At 48.1% G+C, this 15,938-nt stretch overlaps 2 protein-coding genes across 9 annotated transcripts in view; both read right to left on the minus strand.

Moving 5' to 3' along the window:
- LOC147697946 (betaine-homocysteine S-methyltransferase-like) overlaps window positions 1-15,938 on the minus strand; it is a 381,692-nt gene that overhangs the window by 227,774 nt on the left and 137,980 nt on the right. The window lies entirely within an intron of this gene.
- Window positions 7,516-11,492, minus strand: LOC147697947 (uncharacterized). Its single transcript, XM_086933591.1, has one exon. The coding sequence runs from the start codon at window positions 11,490-11,492 to the stop codon at window positions 8,829-8,831; it is 2,664 nt and encodes an 887-aa protein (XP_086789717.1). The 3' UTR covers window positions 7,516-8,828.

The raw sequence follows: 15,938 nt of genomic DNA on the forward strand, positions 1-15,938 counted from the left end.
GGCTGAAACTCAACAAGGACAGCCTTTTGGTCATGCCAAGCTTTTTGTAATTCTTGGCTAGCCTCAAGGTTTTTGGATGCCTTTTCCATGTACTCTGCCATCCTGGAGCGGAGACCAAGTACATAGTCCACTATGTCCTGTTTAGGCTTTTTGAGAGGTAACTCCCATCCTTCCTTCACAAGACACAGGGGTCCTCTTACAGGGTGCCCAAACAACAATTCAAAGGGGCTGAAGCCAACCCCCTTTTGAGGGACCTCTCTGTAAGCGAACAAAAGGCAGGGCAGAAGGATGTCCCATCTTCGCCTGAGCTTTTCAGGTAATCCTTTAATCATGCCCTTTAGGGTCTTGTTAAATCTCTCAACAAGCCCATTGCATTGTGGGTGATAAGGAGTGGTGAACTTGTAGTTTACACCACATTCCTTCCACATAGCTGTCAAATATCCAGACATGAAGTTAGTACCTCTATCGGATATTACCTCCTTAGGAAACCCCACTCTGGAGAAAACTCCAAGTAAGGCCCTGGCCACAACAGGAGCTGTTGTGGTCCTAAGGGGAATTGCCTCTGGGTACCTGGTGGCATGATCCACTACCACCAGTATGAATCTGTGCCCAGATGCTGTAGGGGGATCCATTGGACCAACAATATCAATCCCCACTCTCTCAAAGGGAACCCCCACCACAGGTAGTGGTATCAGGGGGGCCTTTGTTGTTCCACCTGTTTTACCACTGGCTTGGCAGGTTTCACAGGAGCGACAAAACTCCTTGGTGTCTTCAGACATGTGAGGCCAGTGAAAGTGAGGGACAAGCCTGTCCCAAGTCTTGTTCTGGCCTAGGTGTCCTGCTAAAGGAATATCATGGGCCAAGGTGAGTAGGAAGCCCCTAAATTGCAGAGGTATAACCAACCTCCTGGTAGCACCAGGCTTGGGGTCTCTAGCCTCTGAATAAAGGAGTCCATCGTCCCAATATACTTTATGGGCACCTTGAGCATTCCCAGCAGCCTCAGCAGCAGCCTGCTGTCTGAGGGGTTCAAGAGAAGGACAGGTTAACTGAGCCTGCCCCAAGTCTGCCCTAGAAGGTCCCCCTGTCCCCAGAAACTCAACCTGATCAGGTTCAAGTTCTTCAGGGACAGTTCCTTCAGGGGTCTCTAGATCAGTTTCCTGTGAAGCCTGATCCTCACTTGTAGGCAGTTGGGAAGGCACAGCCTTAACCCTCCTGTTCTTCTTCTTGGGAGGTACTTGGTCCATTGTTCCAGGATCCAAGACCTGAGGTTCAGAGAGGCACTTTTTGGCCTGTGACCTGGTCACAGCAAGGACATGTGATGATATCCCTAACATCTCTGCATGAGTCCTGTACTCAACTTCTGACCATAGAGAGTTCTCCAGGTCATTGCCCAACAAACATTCTACTGGGAGATCAGCACTAACCACAACTTTCTTTAGGCCAGTTACCCCTCCCCAGGAAAAGTTAACAAGTGCCACACTATGTGTAGTAGTGACATTGCTGGCATTGGTCACCAGGTAATCATCGCCTGGCATGTATTGTCCAGGGTCCACAAAGTTAGGTGTCACCATAGTGACACTGGCACATGTGTCCCTGTAAGCTTGAGCCACTTTGTTGTTAATCAAAGGTGTCTGTCTGTATTTGCCCAGGTTACTGGGACTTATGTCAGGGGTCAAATCTATGTCCCCTTCACAAACCAGAACAGCCTGTGTAAGGGTTCTGACTAGGTCAGAATCTCCTTCAGTTCCCAAAGTGATTCCCACTAAACCCTTGGCTTGAGGACCAACACTGCTAACTGTACTAGTGGGTGCAGGTGCCTTAGGGGCTGCAGTGTTGGGGGCTCCACCCTTTTTACACTCACTTGTCCAGTGAGAGGTGTTCTTACAAGTTTTACACCAGGGTTTCTTCTGACCTTCTTTCTTCTTCTTCTTGGAAGTTTGGGACCCACCCTCTGTCTCAGTTTGGGGCCCTGTTGAAGACTTCTGGTCTTTAGCTTTCTGCTCCCCACCCTTCTGGTCTGTTTTCTTCTGGTCACCACCCTGGTTCTGGTTCTGGTTCTTTTGCTTAACTCTGGTTCTTACCCATTTATCTGCCCTCTTTCCCAATTCTTGGGGAGAGGTCAAATCTGAGTCAACCAAATGTTGATGCAACTGCTGGTTCTGACAATTATTTAAAATTTGTTCTCTCATCAGCAAATTATACAATCCTTCATAGTCTGTAACCTTGCTTCCCAGCAACCATCCCTCCAGAGCCTTAGTGGCACACTCAACAAATTCAGACCAGTCCTGAGTCTGTGTCTTCTGGGTATCTCTGAACATTAACCTGTACTGTTCAGTGGTTAAGCCTAACCCATCAATCAGAGCACTCTTCAGGACCAGGTAGTTTCTAGAATCCCCATCACTAACTGTGAGGAGTCTGTCTCGGCCTCTACCTTCAAAGGAGAGCCACAAGATTGCTGCCCACTGCTCCTGAGGGATCTGCTGTACTCTGCAGGCTCTCTCCATTGCAGTAATCCATTTATGGATGTCATCCCCAGCTTTGTAGGGGGGCACAATCTTACTCAGGTTTCTATTATCAAAAGACCTGTCTTTATCCTTGTGGATATTGCTGCCACCAGTGGGTTCTATTACCCCACTCTCTCTAGGCTGTCTTGCTCTAGCAAGTTTCTCCTTAGCCAGGGCAACCTCTAACTCTTGCCTCTGGATCCTAAGCTCAGCCTCTCTCATCTTGGCCTCATGTTCCCTTCTCTGAGGGCTAGTCATCTCCTTTCTGGAGTGACCATGAGAGCCTCTAGAGACATGGGAGGTGTTGGATTCACCTGAGTGATGCCTTCTCCTCCTATGGCCCTGGTTAAGTCCACCTGGGGGTCTGAATGGGTTGTTACCTGATTCATTCCCAAGTTGACTTAAGTTAGCCTGGTTCAGTCTACTGACCAGCACCTGACTATCTCTGTCATCATCTGACTCACTGCTTTCCACCTCCTCCTCCTCTTCTTCTTCTTCCTCTTCATCTACCTGAGGAGCTCCAGTGGTGGAGGCTTCCTCATCTACTAGGATGATAGGGGTAGGGGTGTCTACAGTGTCATCCTCTGAAGGATGGCCTCCTTCAGCATTCCCTGTGGGGTTTGCTTTAGAGGTCTTTAGAGCTTCAGACTGATCCAAGAGCTCTCTTAGGTGGTCTGTAGTAGGGGTAGGCCCTGTCTTCAGACCCCTTAAGACACAAAGCTGTCTTAATTCCTTAAAGGGAAAAATAGCAAACTGGGATGGTGCCCTTGGAGGGTCACTCTCAACAGGAGTAAGTCCACTGGACCCCTCTGTTCCAGACATTGCTCTAGTGTGGGTGGATGTGTTGCAATCTACCTACACTGGTGTTTACCTACTAAACCTATCTAGTAGTTGTAGCTAGGGTGTGCTACTCCCTTTGCTCTACAACAACTAAGTTCAGTAGAACTTAAGTATACTAGTCTTGTTTTATATGTACCTAGCAGGTACCTGTATGATCTTTCAAATGATAATCTCAAAGATTGTAATGGTAAAACAACAGCAAGCTCAGATCCCACCGCTGCCACCAATGTGAGAAGTTGGCCTGGTATATAATGCTCACTAGTTCTAGTGATCACTTTGTACCATGCCAAGCAACCCTTATGATGATGGTTGTAATTCAACCTTGTAGACCAGTTATCCTAGTGGTAACGTGGACAAAGCAGTCTTAGGCTAAACTCTGAAAGGCATGTGAAGCCAGCTGTTATACCATACACAACCCCCTTGAATACCAAATGAAAGGGACACCACACAGATATATATTGAAAATATATATTGATTTATTAACTATTAAAATCCCCTGGACTCTTTATGAGCACAGAAGCACAAGCGTAAAATCACAAGGCAGTTTAAAATACACAAAAGTTGCACAATATGGATGAGCCCTAGGGGCCACCTAAACCATATACTAAATAAGTGGTATAAGGGATACCAGGAGGAAAGTGAAGAGGCCTAGGGCCTTGGGAATCGCTGGAGCTATTCGAGACTGGAGTTAACTAAGTCGGGAAAGGCCCACGGGACTCGGGTGCAGTGTTCAAAGTGCACGCACTTCTCAATACAAAGTCTATGGTGCGTAAAAAGCACAAAGTTAGAAAGTTAGGAACCTTCCGAGTGACCTACGGAGCTGAAACTTAAAACACAGGCCCTTGGGATGTGTACCAGTGCAGGAGCACCGGCGGAGCTGAGTTACCTCACCCACAGGAAGCGGGTGCACAGGGTCGAAGATGTGTCGGGTTTCGTCACGCTGGTCGATGGTGCTTGGAGCAGGAGATGCTGCAGGCGGCTCGATGAGAAGAGTTCCGGTGGATCCAAGGGTGGATCTGTAGATGTGAAGACCTGAAAGCAGAGGGGACAGTGTTCAAAGTCACTAGCCAGTGACTGCCGTGGAACCAGGTGATGTCGGGTGCAAACAGGCGTTGTCGGGTAGCTTCTTTCTGCAGCCACGTGGATACCCGGGGTCGAGGACGTCCAGGAGTCGGTCACGAGCTGTCCCACGTAGGCTTCTCGCTGTTGGCGGTGTCGGCGACCTGATCGGAGCAAACAGGCCTTGGCAAATGCAAGCCACGCAGAAGTCGAAAGATGCTGTTCACTCGGACCAGCAAGGTCAGAGCGGGTGCTCCTTTTCACAGGAGCTTGGGTAGGTCTGGAGCAACCAGACCTGCTGTTTAAATCTTCGGGTTCGTCGCCAAGATGGCCGCTGGCCGCGTGGCTAGTGGCCGGGATGGCGCGTCGAGTGGCACAATGCAAAAGGGCCCCACGCAGATCGTGGAGATGCTGGAGGGCTGATCTTCGGTGCAAGGGCTGCTCGGTGGTGGGGGTTCTCAATCCCCAAAGCACAACGTCGAGGATGCCTCAGAAGCTGCGCAGTCAGCTTTTCGGATGTCTTTCAAGAGGTCCGGTCCCACGTCACTCTGTGCCTCCACGGGTCCCTTCTTTGCAGGGACTGTGGATCGGGCTCTGAGAGGTCTGGGAATCTGGTTCTTGTCGGGCTCTGGGCTCGGGCTCCGGCGGGAGGCGGCGGCAAAGCAGACGTCGAGTTGCTGGTTGGTACCTGTGTTCACAGGGTGGTCACTCCTTGGCCACAAGGGAGATTCTTCTTCAGTCTTCTGTGCAGCAGAATGTCGAAGTCCAGTCTTCTTCTTAGTTTAAGTTGATTTCGGGATGATCTGCTGTGCAATGGCACTGCTCCCCCTCTTATTCCAATCTAGGGGGTGGATCACCTACTAGGTCCCTCCTCTGGGAGGAACCAGGAAGGGGGGCGGTTACACCCCCTTTCCTTTGTCCAGCTCCGCGCCAGGACTGGGGCTGGAAGGCCCCAGAACCGGTTTGGGCTGGCCTATGCACGGGGACACCTTGTGTGCCCCGGGCATGTCTGATTCTTTTCAGCCCTGTCCTACCTAATACACAAAATCCTGTCTGGGGTGGTGCTCGCACCTCCCAAGGCAGGAAACCCTTTGTCCAGGCCACCATCTGCCGAGTTTCGGTCAGCAGCAGGAGGCCAGACTTGTGTCTGTGGTGGCAGCGTCCATTTTGTGAAGCTGAGGCTCTGTTTAACTTTAACCGGGGTTAAGGCTACGCACATGTCGTGTCCCTCTAGAAGGGTGGAATGCTATCCCCGTCGCCAGAATTGGCGAGGGGATAGTATTCCAATTCGTATGACACCTTACTCGACATGTTTTGATAAAGCCAAACCAAAGTTAGCATTTAACCGCGAGGATTATAATGCACTTAAGAGTATATGGTATGGCAATATCCCGGAACGGCTTAGGGAGTTGTTCCCGACAGCTGCAGACAGGCTCAGCTCATGCCAGAGCACCACCTCACATATTTCCAAGCACTCTGCCTCCAGGATTGATGAGGCCTTCCATAGGAGTGGCTGATAGGAACATATGTGTCCAGTTTAGGGTTAGGCACAGGCATACTGTACCTAAGTAAGAGGTGGTTACACCGACTTACCCCAGCTGAGTGATCAGCCAGTTGTGTCACAGATGGAGGCCAGGCCAGGGGTGGCACAATACGTGCTGCAGCCCCTGGTAGGCCTTGGATACACCTATGCCCTGGGCACCTAGGGTGCACTATTACAGGGGCTCATAAGGTGAACCAGTTCCAATTCGTAATGCACCTAGAGTGCATGGGCATCAATTTAGAGAGAGAACAGCAGGCTGTGGGTCTGATTAGCAGGCCCACAGCCACATTAAGTCAGAAACCAGTGAAGCAAAAAGCAAAAATTTGGGGTGACCATAGGATAGCAGACCCTACTCTCCTACACAAAGATATCACTTTTCTTGTGGACACTGGTGCTACCCGTTCTACTGTTAGATCAGTGGAAATTAAAAATCTTCCTCTCTCGGGTGAGACCATCTAGGTGGTTGGCGTAGCTAATCAACAAATAAAAACAGATTTAACAAAACCAGTTGATGTAGAAATTGGAAATTACAAAGACAAACACAGATTTGTTGTCTGTAACAGCAGTCCTGTTAACCTATTAGGTCGCGATTTGTTGTGCAAGATGAACTGCAAAATATACTGCTCACCGGATGGTATTGAGCTTCAGACTTTAGAAGAAGATGGTCTGTATAAATTGACAATGCTAATGGTTGACGAAGAAAATAAAATGTTCCCTGCTTTTGCTAAAAACAATTTACCTGAAGAATTGAAAGAGGCAGTTAATCCGAAAATTTGTGTTTAACTGGCGATGAAATGGGTTTAATGAAACATGTGGACCCAGTACTGTGAGGCAAGGAATAGATTTACCAAACATTCCCCAGTACAAAATGAAACCTGAAACTATTGAGGGTGTAATTCCTGTGATTGAAAAATTCATTAAGCAAGGTGTTTTGAGAGAGATTGAAAGCAGCCCATGTAATTCACCGATTATGGGAATCAAAAAGCCAAATGGAACTTACAGGATAGTTCAGGACCTGAGAAAGGTTAATAAAATAGTTGTTCCTTGCTGTTCAGTTGTACCAAATCCAGTGGTAATTCTATATCAGATTCCGCATGATGCAGAATGGTATTCGGTCATTGGCCTATGTAATGCTTTCTTAACAGTTCTACTGCATCCAGATAGCCAACAAATTTTTGCGTTCAGATTCCAGGATCGCATATTAGCATGGTGTCGTATTCCTCAAGGGTATACTGAGAGTCCATCTACCTTTAATCAGTTGTTAATGAAATCCCTGGAAGATTTAAAATTGCCTGGAGAGTCAACGTTGGTTCAGTACATAGATGACCTCCTTGTTGCAGGAAAAACAAGAGAAAATTGTGTAACAGACACCATTACACTTCTGAATCGAATAGCAGATGAGGGACATAAAGTGTCACCTGCGAAACTACAGTTTGTGAAAGGGTAGGTCTTGACCCTTTCGGTCAGTGGTCACCACCTTGGGTGTTGTCACAAATCACACATCACCAACACAGCACTTCACTGAGTGAGAGAAGGAATACAAATGTAAGATACCAGACGTTCAAATTGGAGTGGCACTTTATTTTCAATTAACAAGCAGAGAATTAAATGCATATCAATTCAAGCAATAATGTAATTTCCTAGATATGACCCAGACTTCGCTCTGTCTGGTTTAGATGATGGATGACAAATGCTCAAAATATTTCAAAGCAATACTGGAATGAAATGTACTACAAGAACGCTAACACAGATGATTAGAGATCCTACACTACTGAATACAAGGATATAAAACCCAGGTGCCCTAGGGTCACCTGCCTAGAGCAGATCTATTCTCACAGGTTGTACATTTTTATCAGGGCCTTAGAGACATGAGGCCAAGGCAAAGAAGGCGCAAGTATAATTTAGCTAAAATAGAACATTTTGCTATTAAATTCCGTGTATGGTAGTATCTAAGAGTGAGACCGATCGCTTAATGACTGAAAAGCCTGACATACAGGAATCTACCTTAAAAGAGGGATAGTTACAAGAATCTACCTTATGAGAGGGATAGGGGTCAGGGGTCTAGAGAGAGAGAGAGATGGGCTATCTGTCCTGGGAGATCCACAACCTGAGTGAGGCGTCGGCGTCCCAAGTCAGATAGTCTTCGGCTAGCCGAGAGAACAGACCACGCTCATGCCAAGCATCCGCAGGAAAGTTCTGATTTCAGATTTGACGGTTGGGCCTGATATACCCAAAATTGAGGAACTAGGGTTCTATGATGACGCTGGCCTCTGGCCTTTCGGTGCAGGTGGTTTAACCACAAGTGTTTTGGACACCGGAAGGAAATGTTTTCAGTACATTATGTTCCGTATATTTTTAGAACAGAACATCTTTTACCTTTGAAAGAGAACATTTCCGGAACATCTTGTACCTTAGGAAGAGAACATTTTCATCACTTATTTCTAAACACAATGGTTACATGTTCTACATTACTAAAAAAGGACATTTTTCTGTCACGTACATTTCTACATATCTGAAAGTGTGAACTCCCATGATAGATGCTGTTTATTGCTAGAAATTGCTGCTTATACTTGTGCATGCTATGTTTCAAAATATAACGTTAGCAAGGGTTTCAGGAAGCTGTACCACGGACACCCATCTGTGTGTGTGTGTGTGTTGAAGTAGGCCGTGAAACTAACTAATCTTTGAAGGCTTAATTTTACCCTGTTCATTTCAATGCACAGAAACGCGTGCATGTAAGCCTATGCATAGTGGGCCCTGGGGCCTTTATTTACTAATGGAGAAAGCTAGTTATTTTAGCATGTTTTCAGATTTCTATCACGCAGGGCCTACATCAGACCTTCATGTTACCAAGGCTGTTAGAACTCTCCTTTCTGGTGATGTTAGATGGTAGAACGGGACCCTCCATCATCTACCCCCTCTTGTTCATTAAGTGAATATTTTGTTGATTTTTCTGCCAATGGTGGAATCCATGGCATGTCATTGACATAGCACTTAAAACTAGTTGGACGTGCAACATTTTCGTCTGACCTTAGTAGTTGGATATACTGTAGACCTGATTTGTTGAGCAGGCACTCATACTGAGTAGCTGCAGTGTTGTTGTTTAGTGTGTCTCTACCTGGAGGGAGAGGTGGGGCGGATGGTACCCCAGAGTGTGTGGCAGGTGGTGCTGGATGTGTGCTACATTGTACTAGCTCGATCATTTGTACCTGTTCTCCATTCCCATCCCCAGGAGCCTGATCGATGTCTTCATATTTTGGTATCTGGTAAATCCCTGTCCTAGCATAATTCATCCCTACAGCTTTTGTGCTTAATCTCTTGATACAGTGACTCCCCAGCTGAAAGGCGCAACACAGAAAGACCATAATCCCGACTATAGGTATCATCAGCTTTAGAATAGCAGTTAGCCAGGAGGGCATCCAGTCAAAGTCGAACCAGTTCGTTGGGATAATGTCTGCAGGGGCACCTCCTTCCTCAGTCATTTCTTTTCCCAAGTTAGTCAACTCCTCAATGGCCCTTGATATGGATCCGTTGTCCTCGTCGTTTCCAGGTATGAAAGTGCAGCAGGATTTTCCTATTTGATGACACAGACCACCGTCTTTGGCCGTTAGCATGTCGAGGAAGTAGCGATGTTCCAGAACCATTAGTCGTAGTGGGCGCAGTTCTTCCCGAATTGCATTTAGGCCATCCCTGGTGCTGTTGATTGCTTTCATGACTTCATAGCGAGTTACTTCCAGCCAGCGGGCAGTAGCCTGAGTTTGAAACATTGGGAATGCCCCTCCGAAGAAAAGCTGGGCCTCGCTGAAGAGGCGGAATTCTTCTGGGACCTTACCACGGGCTTCTCCTGCAAAGTACTCTGCTGCTCGCCGGTGTCGATGGAGGAATGTCAGGTCACCTGTCCTTGGATGTGACAGGATGTGGGAAGCATTTGATGCTGGTACGACCAGATGAATTTCATGCAAAGTTACCAAGGTACACAGTCCGAGCCACTGAGGAGGTAGTTGGGGATAGAGGTGCTCTCCGCAAGCCCAGTAATAATCCATTAGAGTAGTGGTGCCGAACTGCATATCGAAGTTGAAAATCGTGGAATTACAGTCTGTGTTACGCCCAACAGCGACAGAGCCATTACCTATGAAACAAAGAGAAGGGTTTTTTAGTTTGAATCCTTTTTTATGGTCTGGCATTCCTTCCCCACCCCAGGTGTACCTCCCGCTCTCTTGAGCCCATATTTGATCACACTTATCCTCAACATCCCAGTCAATATCTTCTTCATATTCTGTCTCTCCAGCCCAAGGGGGTCCCAAGGCTGCCGCCTTACACCAAAACCCTCCGGGGTTCTGCCATTTGTTGTTAAGGTAGACCTGTGCCCAGAGGCGTAGCATTGTTCTATTCTTACATGGACAGGGGCCTGGGGGGTGTTTATATGATAAATCACATCCTGCCCAGGGTATGTTGTTTGTTATATACCCACGCTTCCTAATGCCCTGTTCCTGCCAGTCCATGTCCTGTATCCCTATCCTTCGCATTTCCTTGAATTCCTCCCGGAGTTCAGCTGGGTCGGAGACAACCTTGTGCACAGTGTAAGTGTAATCCCATGTAGTGATGTTTACAAGGTCTAATACCATCTGGGTTGAAAGGACCCGAATCTGCCCTATTATCCGGCAGAGGTACAAGTGCAGTAGGCACATAGCTATGTGAGGTGGGACTTCCTTGGGAAAAATCAGTCTGTCGGCACCTACTGCATGGGGAATGTAGGAACATACGTAGCAGGACTCATTTGTTACTGTTTTCCCTACTGCTGTCATGTCTCTGTACCAGGAGTTGTCTACTAGAGAGGAGTGGACTGAATGGTCCCTTACTACTTGGGGTAGGCTGAGCATGGGCCCTAGGCCTTCCTGTATTTGCACGAGATGTTGGAATGTTTTATGCCCTGCCTTCTGATGCTTGCGGGGGACAAGAGGTTTTGTTCTGTACGGGGCAATAGCAAATCTGCGCTTTCTATGGTGGCGGGAAGGGTGTCGGTAGGACGCTAGTTCTGTGGCGTTGGTAGCTATCTTCCAGGGACTAGTCCTTTCCTCTGGGGTACTGGGTGAGAGTTCAAGGTGCACACTAACGGACGTGTTGCTAGCAGTGCTATTTTCTGGGAGTTCAGGACCTAGTGTGCTGTGTGGTGCTTTCTGCTGTTTGAGTGTGACCGCTGGTACAGTGGATGGAACAGTGGACAGCGAGGCATCTTGGCTGCTTCTATCGCTATAACTTTTTACAGCAAGAAAAAAGATATACCAGTTAAATGTTGCTAGTGCCACTCCAACAATAATACAAAACATAAGAACAGTGAGTATACATAACTTTGCTTCACGGACGCTATATTCGTGGAGCGACCCGTGGACGTCTTCTTCTTCTTCTTCAATGATGGATGGAACGGTGGATGGGAAGTCGTCGTCCTCATTTCGGGGGACCATGGGCATATCGCTTCCCTCTTTTAGTCCATTGGCTGTTGCTGCGCAGGTGCAGGATCGAAGCGGACGTCTCTCCTGTGGATCCATGCTTTCCTTTCGGCTATCCGGATGGCAGTTGGAGAAGAGTCAATCACCTCAAAGGGTCCGTCGAACTTAGGATCTTTCCAACGCCTGACGTGCCTCCGGATGAAGACCAGAGTTCCGGGACGGATAGGTGGGAGCTCAGGATCGATGGGGCCCTTCTCCTTCCTTTTGGATACCTGGACAGAGAGGAACTGCGCAGTGCGGGTTAGTGTGCACAGGAAGTCATAAAGCTCAGCCTTAACAATCTCAGAGGATGACTCGCTATCAGTTTTGGGCCTGCTGGGAGGGACTGCTACATTTATGGATCGTCCGGTGACAAGTTGGTGGTGATCCGAACTCGGGGAATTTCTTAATGAGAAGAGGGCCAGTGGGAGACAGTAGAGCCACTTTTTGCCAATGGTGGCGCTAATTTTGCTTATTTTGGTTTTGAGCAGGCCGTTGAGGCGCTCACAAATGCCATTGCTTTGGGGGTGGTAAGCGGATGTCAGCTTGTGTCTGATGCCTAGCATTGTGGTGAGAGAGGAGAAGATGGCGTTTGAAAAATGGCTTCCGTTGTCAGTCCTGATGGCGGAAGGAATTCTAAAGCGGGAGATGACGTCACGGAGCAGGAATGTGGCTGCTGCTTTGGCATCGCAGTGGACGCATGGTCCAGCTTCGATCCACCGTGAGAAGGGGCATACTACCACAATGAGATATCGGTAATTTTGGCACCGATCAATCATGTCAACATAGTCGAGGTGGAGTTCTTTGAATGGGCCAGAAGGTTTAGGAATAGTGGAGGCAACCGTTTTGAGAGTTGGGTTTGGGGAATACTGTTGGCAAATGATGCATTTATTAACAAAAAGCTGTATCAGTTCATAAGCATTGGGAATGAACCAGTCTGCTTGTAATGTGGTGGATATGTTATCTCGGGAAACATGTGCGGGAAGGTGAAGTTGATCTAGCACCACCTGCAGTAAGGCTTGTGGCATGACAGGTTTTCCGGACATGGTCTGCCTGTTAATAAAATCAGCAGGGTCCTGCTGTACTCCCCTCTTTTTCCATAACTCTTTCTCTTGTGGTGGTGCACTTTCTTGTATCTCTCTGAGATGCAATTGGGCAATGAAATCGTATTGTTGTGTGTCATCGAGTGGGCAGGAAGCATTTGGGTCAATAGTGTCCTTGGTGGTGTTTGTGTCGTTGTTGTTGTCTGTGTGTGGTGTTAAGGGTACACTGTCTTCATTTGTCTTTGTCTGCTCTGTTGGTGCCACAGCTTGGGCAAGTAAAATTGGGGCGTTGTATGGGTCATGCTTAGTGAAAGGTAGGGGGGGGGTCTGGCTGCAGCTTTGGCTGCCCAGTCTGCCAGAGCGTTGCCTCTAGACACAAAGTCTTGTCCATTCGTGTGTGCTGCACATTTAACAACGGCTACCTCTGTTGGAAGTGTCAGGGCTTCTATTAGTTCTTCCAACAACTGTTTGTGACATACTGGTGTTCCATCTGATTTGAGGAATCTGCGCCGTTTCCAGCGCAAGATGCTCGAGTGTGTCGTTGTTGTGACATATGCAGAGTCTGAGTATACAGTGATGCGGTCACCAGCCCCGTTGTTTACAGCGGCAATTAGTGCCACTAGTTCAGCGGCTTGGGCGGAGTAGTGTGAAGGCAGTGTCATTTGTTGTACAATGTCTAGGGAGTCAGAGGACCCATGCTGCTGAGCCCTAACTACTGCGGCTCCTGTGTATCTGATCCCTGTTTCTTGATCAATGGTGGAGGACCCATCCACAAAATATACTGTGCTGTCTGGCAGGGGGTCCTCTTTTGCTGCTCCTGATTCGTCAGGACAGTATGTGGCACAGTCATGGGTGTCATCATCTGATGCAGCAATGGGATGGGCAAAGAATGTGGCAGGATTAACTGTGTGACATTTGACAACTTTTAGAGAGGGCAATGACAGTATGACTTCATAACCTGACACTCTCTGGGTGGTCAGTGTGGTCTTGGCTTTCTGAATTATGGCAAAGACAGCGTGCTCAGTGTACAGTGTCAGAGGGGATCCCATGACGATGGGAGTGCTTTTGTCTACCGCGAAGGCAGCGGCGGCAAGAGCCTGTTCACAGGGGTAATGACCCCTCATGACAGAGTCCAGCATGCCGCTGAAATACGCAAGTGGTTTGTGACCCATAGGGTATTTCTGAGTAAGTACAGCAGTCATGACTTGACCATTACAGTGAGTGAATAGGAAGAATTCCTTGGTGTAATCAGGCGTGCCTAACAATGGTGCATTTGTTATTTCATCTTTTAGCTGCTGGAAGGAGTCAGTCATTTCGGGTGTCCAGTCTATTCTGTTGCGTCTGTCTTTGGCTGCTTTAACTGCTTTCAGCAGAGGGGCAGTTATTGTGGAAAAGTCAAAGACCCACTGGCGGACATAGTTCACTAGTCCTAGGAACTTCTGCATGTCTTTGACAGTTTGGGGCTCTGGTGTCCCTCTGATGGCTTCAACTCTGTCTGGCGTGACCCGTCTCCCTGATGCTGATATTAACTGGCCTAGGTATTGTACCTCTGTTTGGCAGTACTGAAGTTTGTTTTTGTCCACCTTATAGCCTCTGTGAGCTAGTGTGGTGAGCAGATAGACTGTATCAGTTCTGCACTGGCATTCTGTAGTGCTGCAGAGCAAAATATCATCGACATACTGCAGTAAGGTGCTGTGACATTGGAAGTTCGATAAGTCCTCTTTGACGACTCTGTTGAACACGCTCGGAGACTCACAGTACCCTTGAGGGAGACGCCAGTAAGTCATTTGCACCCCGCCGAATGAGAAAGCCAATAGGTACTGACTGTCTGGGTGAAGGGGGACGCTGAAAAACGCATTTTTCAGGTCAATCACCGAAAAGTATTGTGCATTCGGGGGAACATTGGTGAGGATGACCGAAGGGTCTGGGACGATGGGAAACTCTGGTACCACGATGTTATTGATAGAGCGCAAATCATGAACTAGGCGCCACTGATTGGTCTTGCCCTTGCGCACAGGAAAAAGACAGGTGTTAACTGGAGATACACAGGGGTATATGACTCCTTGATCTAGCAGGGCTTGTATTGTTGGGGCAATGCCTTCCTCTGCTTCCTTGGAAAGTGGGTACTGTTTTATTCTGGGTAGAATTGCGTCTTGTTTCAGTGTTATCTTAAAAGGAGTAGCAGAACGGATGAGGCCCACATCATTGGGACCAGTGGTCCACAGGTGTGGCGGGACTTGAGCTAAGTCAGCTTCACGCACTGAGTCATATTTCTGCGGGGCAGTGGGCGTTCTTTTTTCCACTGTCACTGATAGAGGTACCTCATACTCATAGACAATCTCTGCTATTGGAAAGTTATCAGGATCACCAAAGAGCTGTTCATCTGAAATGTCCCTCACTTGGTGTCCGGGCTCAATGAAAATCACACAGGCCCATGAGCGCATATTGTCGTCTCCTGCTATGAATGCCCCGTATGTAGGTGTAATGTGAAGAGCGTGTATACCTAGGATCATGCTTTTGTCCCATATCTGAAAGTGTTGGGACTGTGGGCGGAAGAGAAATTCCTTCGGGAGCTGGACAGTGCGCTGGTGCAGTTCAGGTGTGTGGGCTATGATGATGTGCACCGCTGTGGAGAACGCTTGTTCATCCACAGGGCGAGCCCTCATTTGATCTGTCAGGGAAGATTGAGCAGCGAGTGCCATCATTCTTGCTAAGGGTGTGCCTGGTATAGAGCAAACCATTGTTCCGTTCTCATGGAAGTGAATGGTCATGTTTAGTTTTGCCATTAGGTCTCTCCCTAAAAGGTTGACTGGAGAGTGTGGTGAATAAAGCAGTGGTTCCTCCAGCACCCGGTCTCCTATTTGCAGGGGTACTGGCTTTGTAAAGGGGACCCTTGCTATTGCCCCAGAGAATCCCTGTGTGTCCGCTACTTGATCAGAAATAGGCAGGTGTCCGCCTGTAATGCAGGAGTACGTGGCGCCTGTGTCAATGAGGAAGCTATAGGTTTTGTTGTTTATCGTGACCAGGACGGTGGGGTCATCTTCACCGCTCATGATGCATGATAAAACTGGGCACACAAGAGTTGTCTGTGGGCTTTCCTAGCGCGAGAATCCTCCAGCCTGGTATTGCTGGATAGTGCCTTGTGCAAATGGATTGTTGGAGGTGACTACCGCACCACCTTGGGGTGGGGCAGTTTGGACTTGGGGCATCACTTGGTATGAGGTTGTCTGTGGCTGCTGTTGCACAGGGACTTGTATCATTGTGGACTGTTGTGGAGGTTGGGTCATTACGGGTATCTGGAGCTGTGCCTGTGGCATGTTCTGCTGTGGTGCTTGTTGGGCATATGCATACACCATCTGGGGTGCCTGTGCATACATTTGTTGTTGTGGTTGGAACTGCAGGGGTGCTTGCTGGGCGGGACCCATAACTTGTTGGCCTTGGTCCCGAATCCTAGAGCGACACT

Source organism: Lissotriton vulgaris, chromosome 8, assembly GCF_964263255.1.
Source record: "Lissotriton vulgaris chromosome 8, aLisVul1.2, whole genome shotgun sequence".
Classification (NCBI taxonomy): domain Eukaryota; kingdom Metazoa; phylum Chordata; class Amphibia; order Caudata; family Salamandridae; genus Lissotriton; species Lissotriton vulgaris.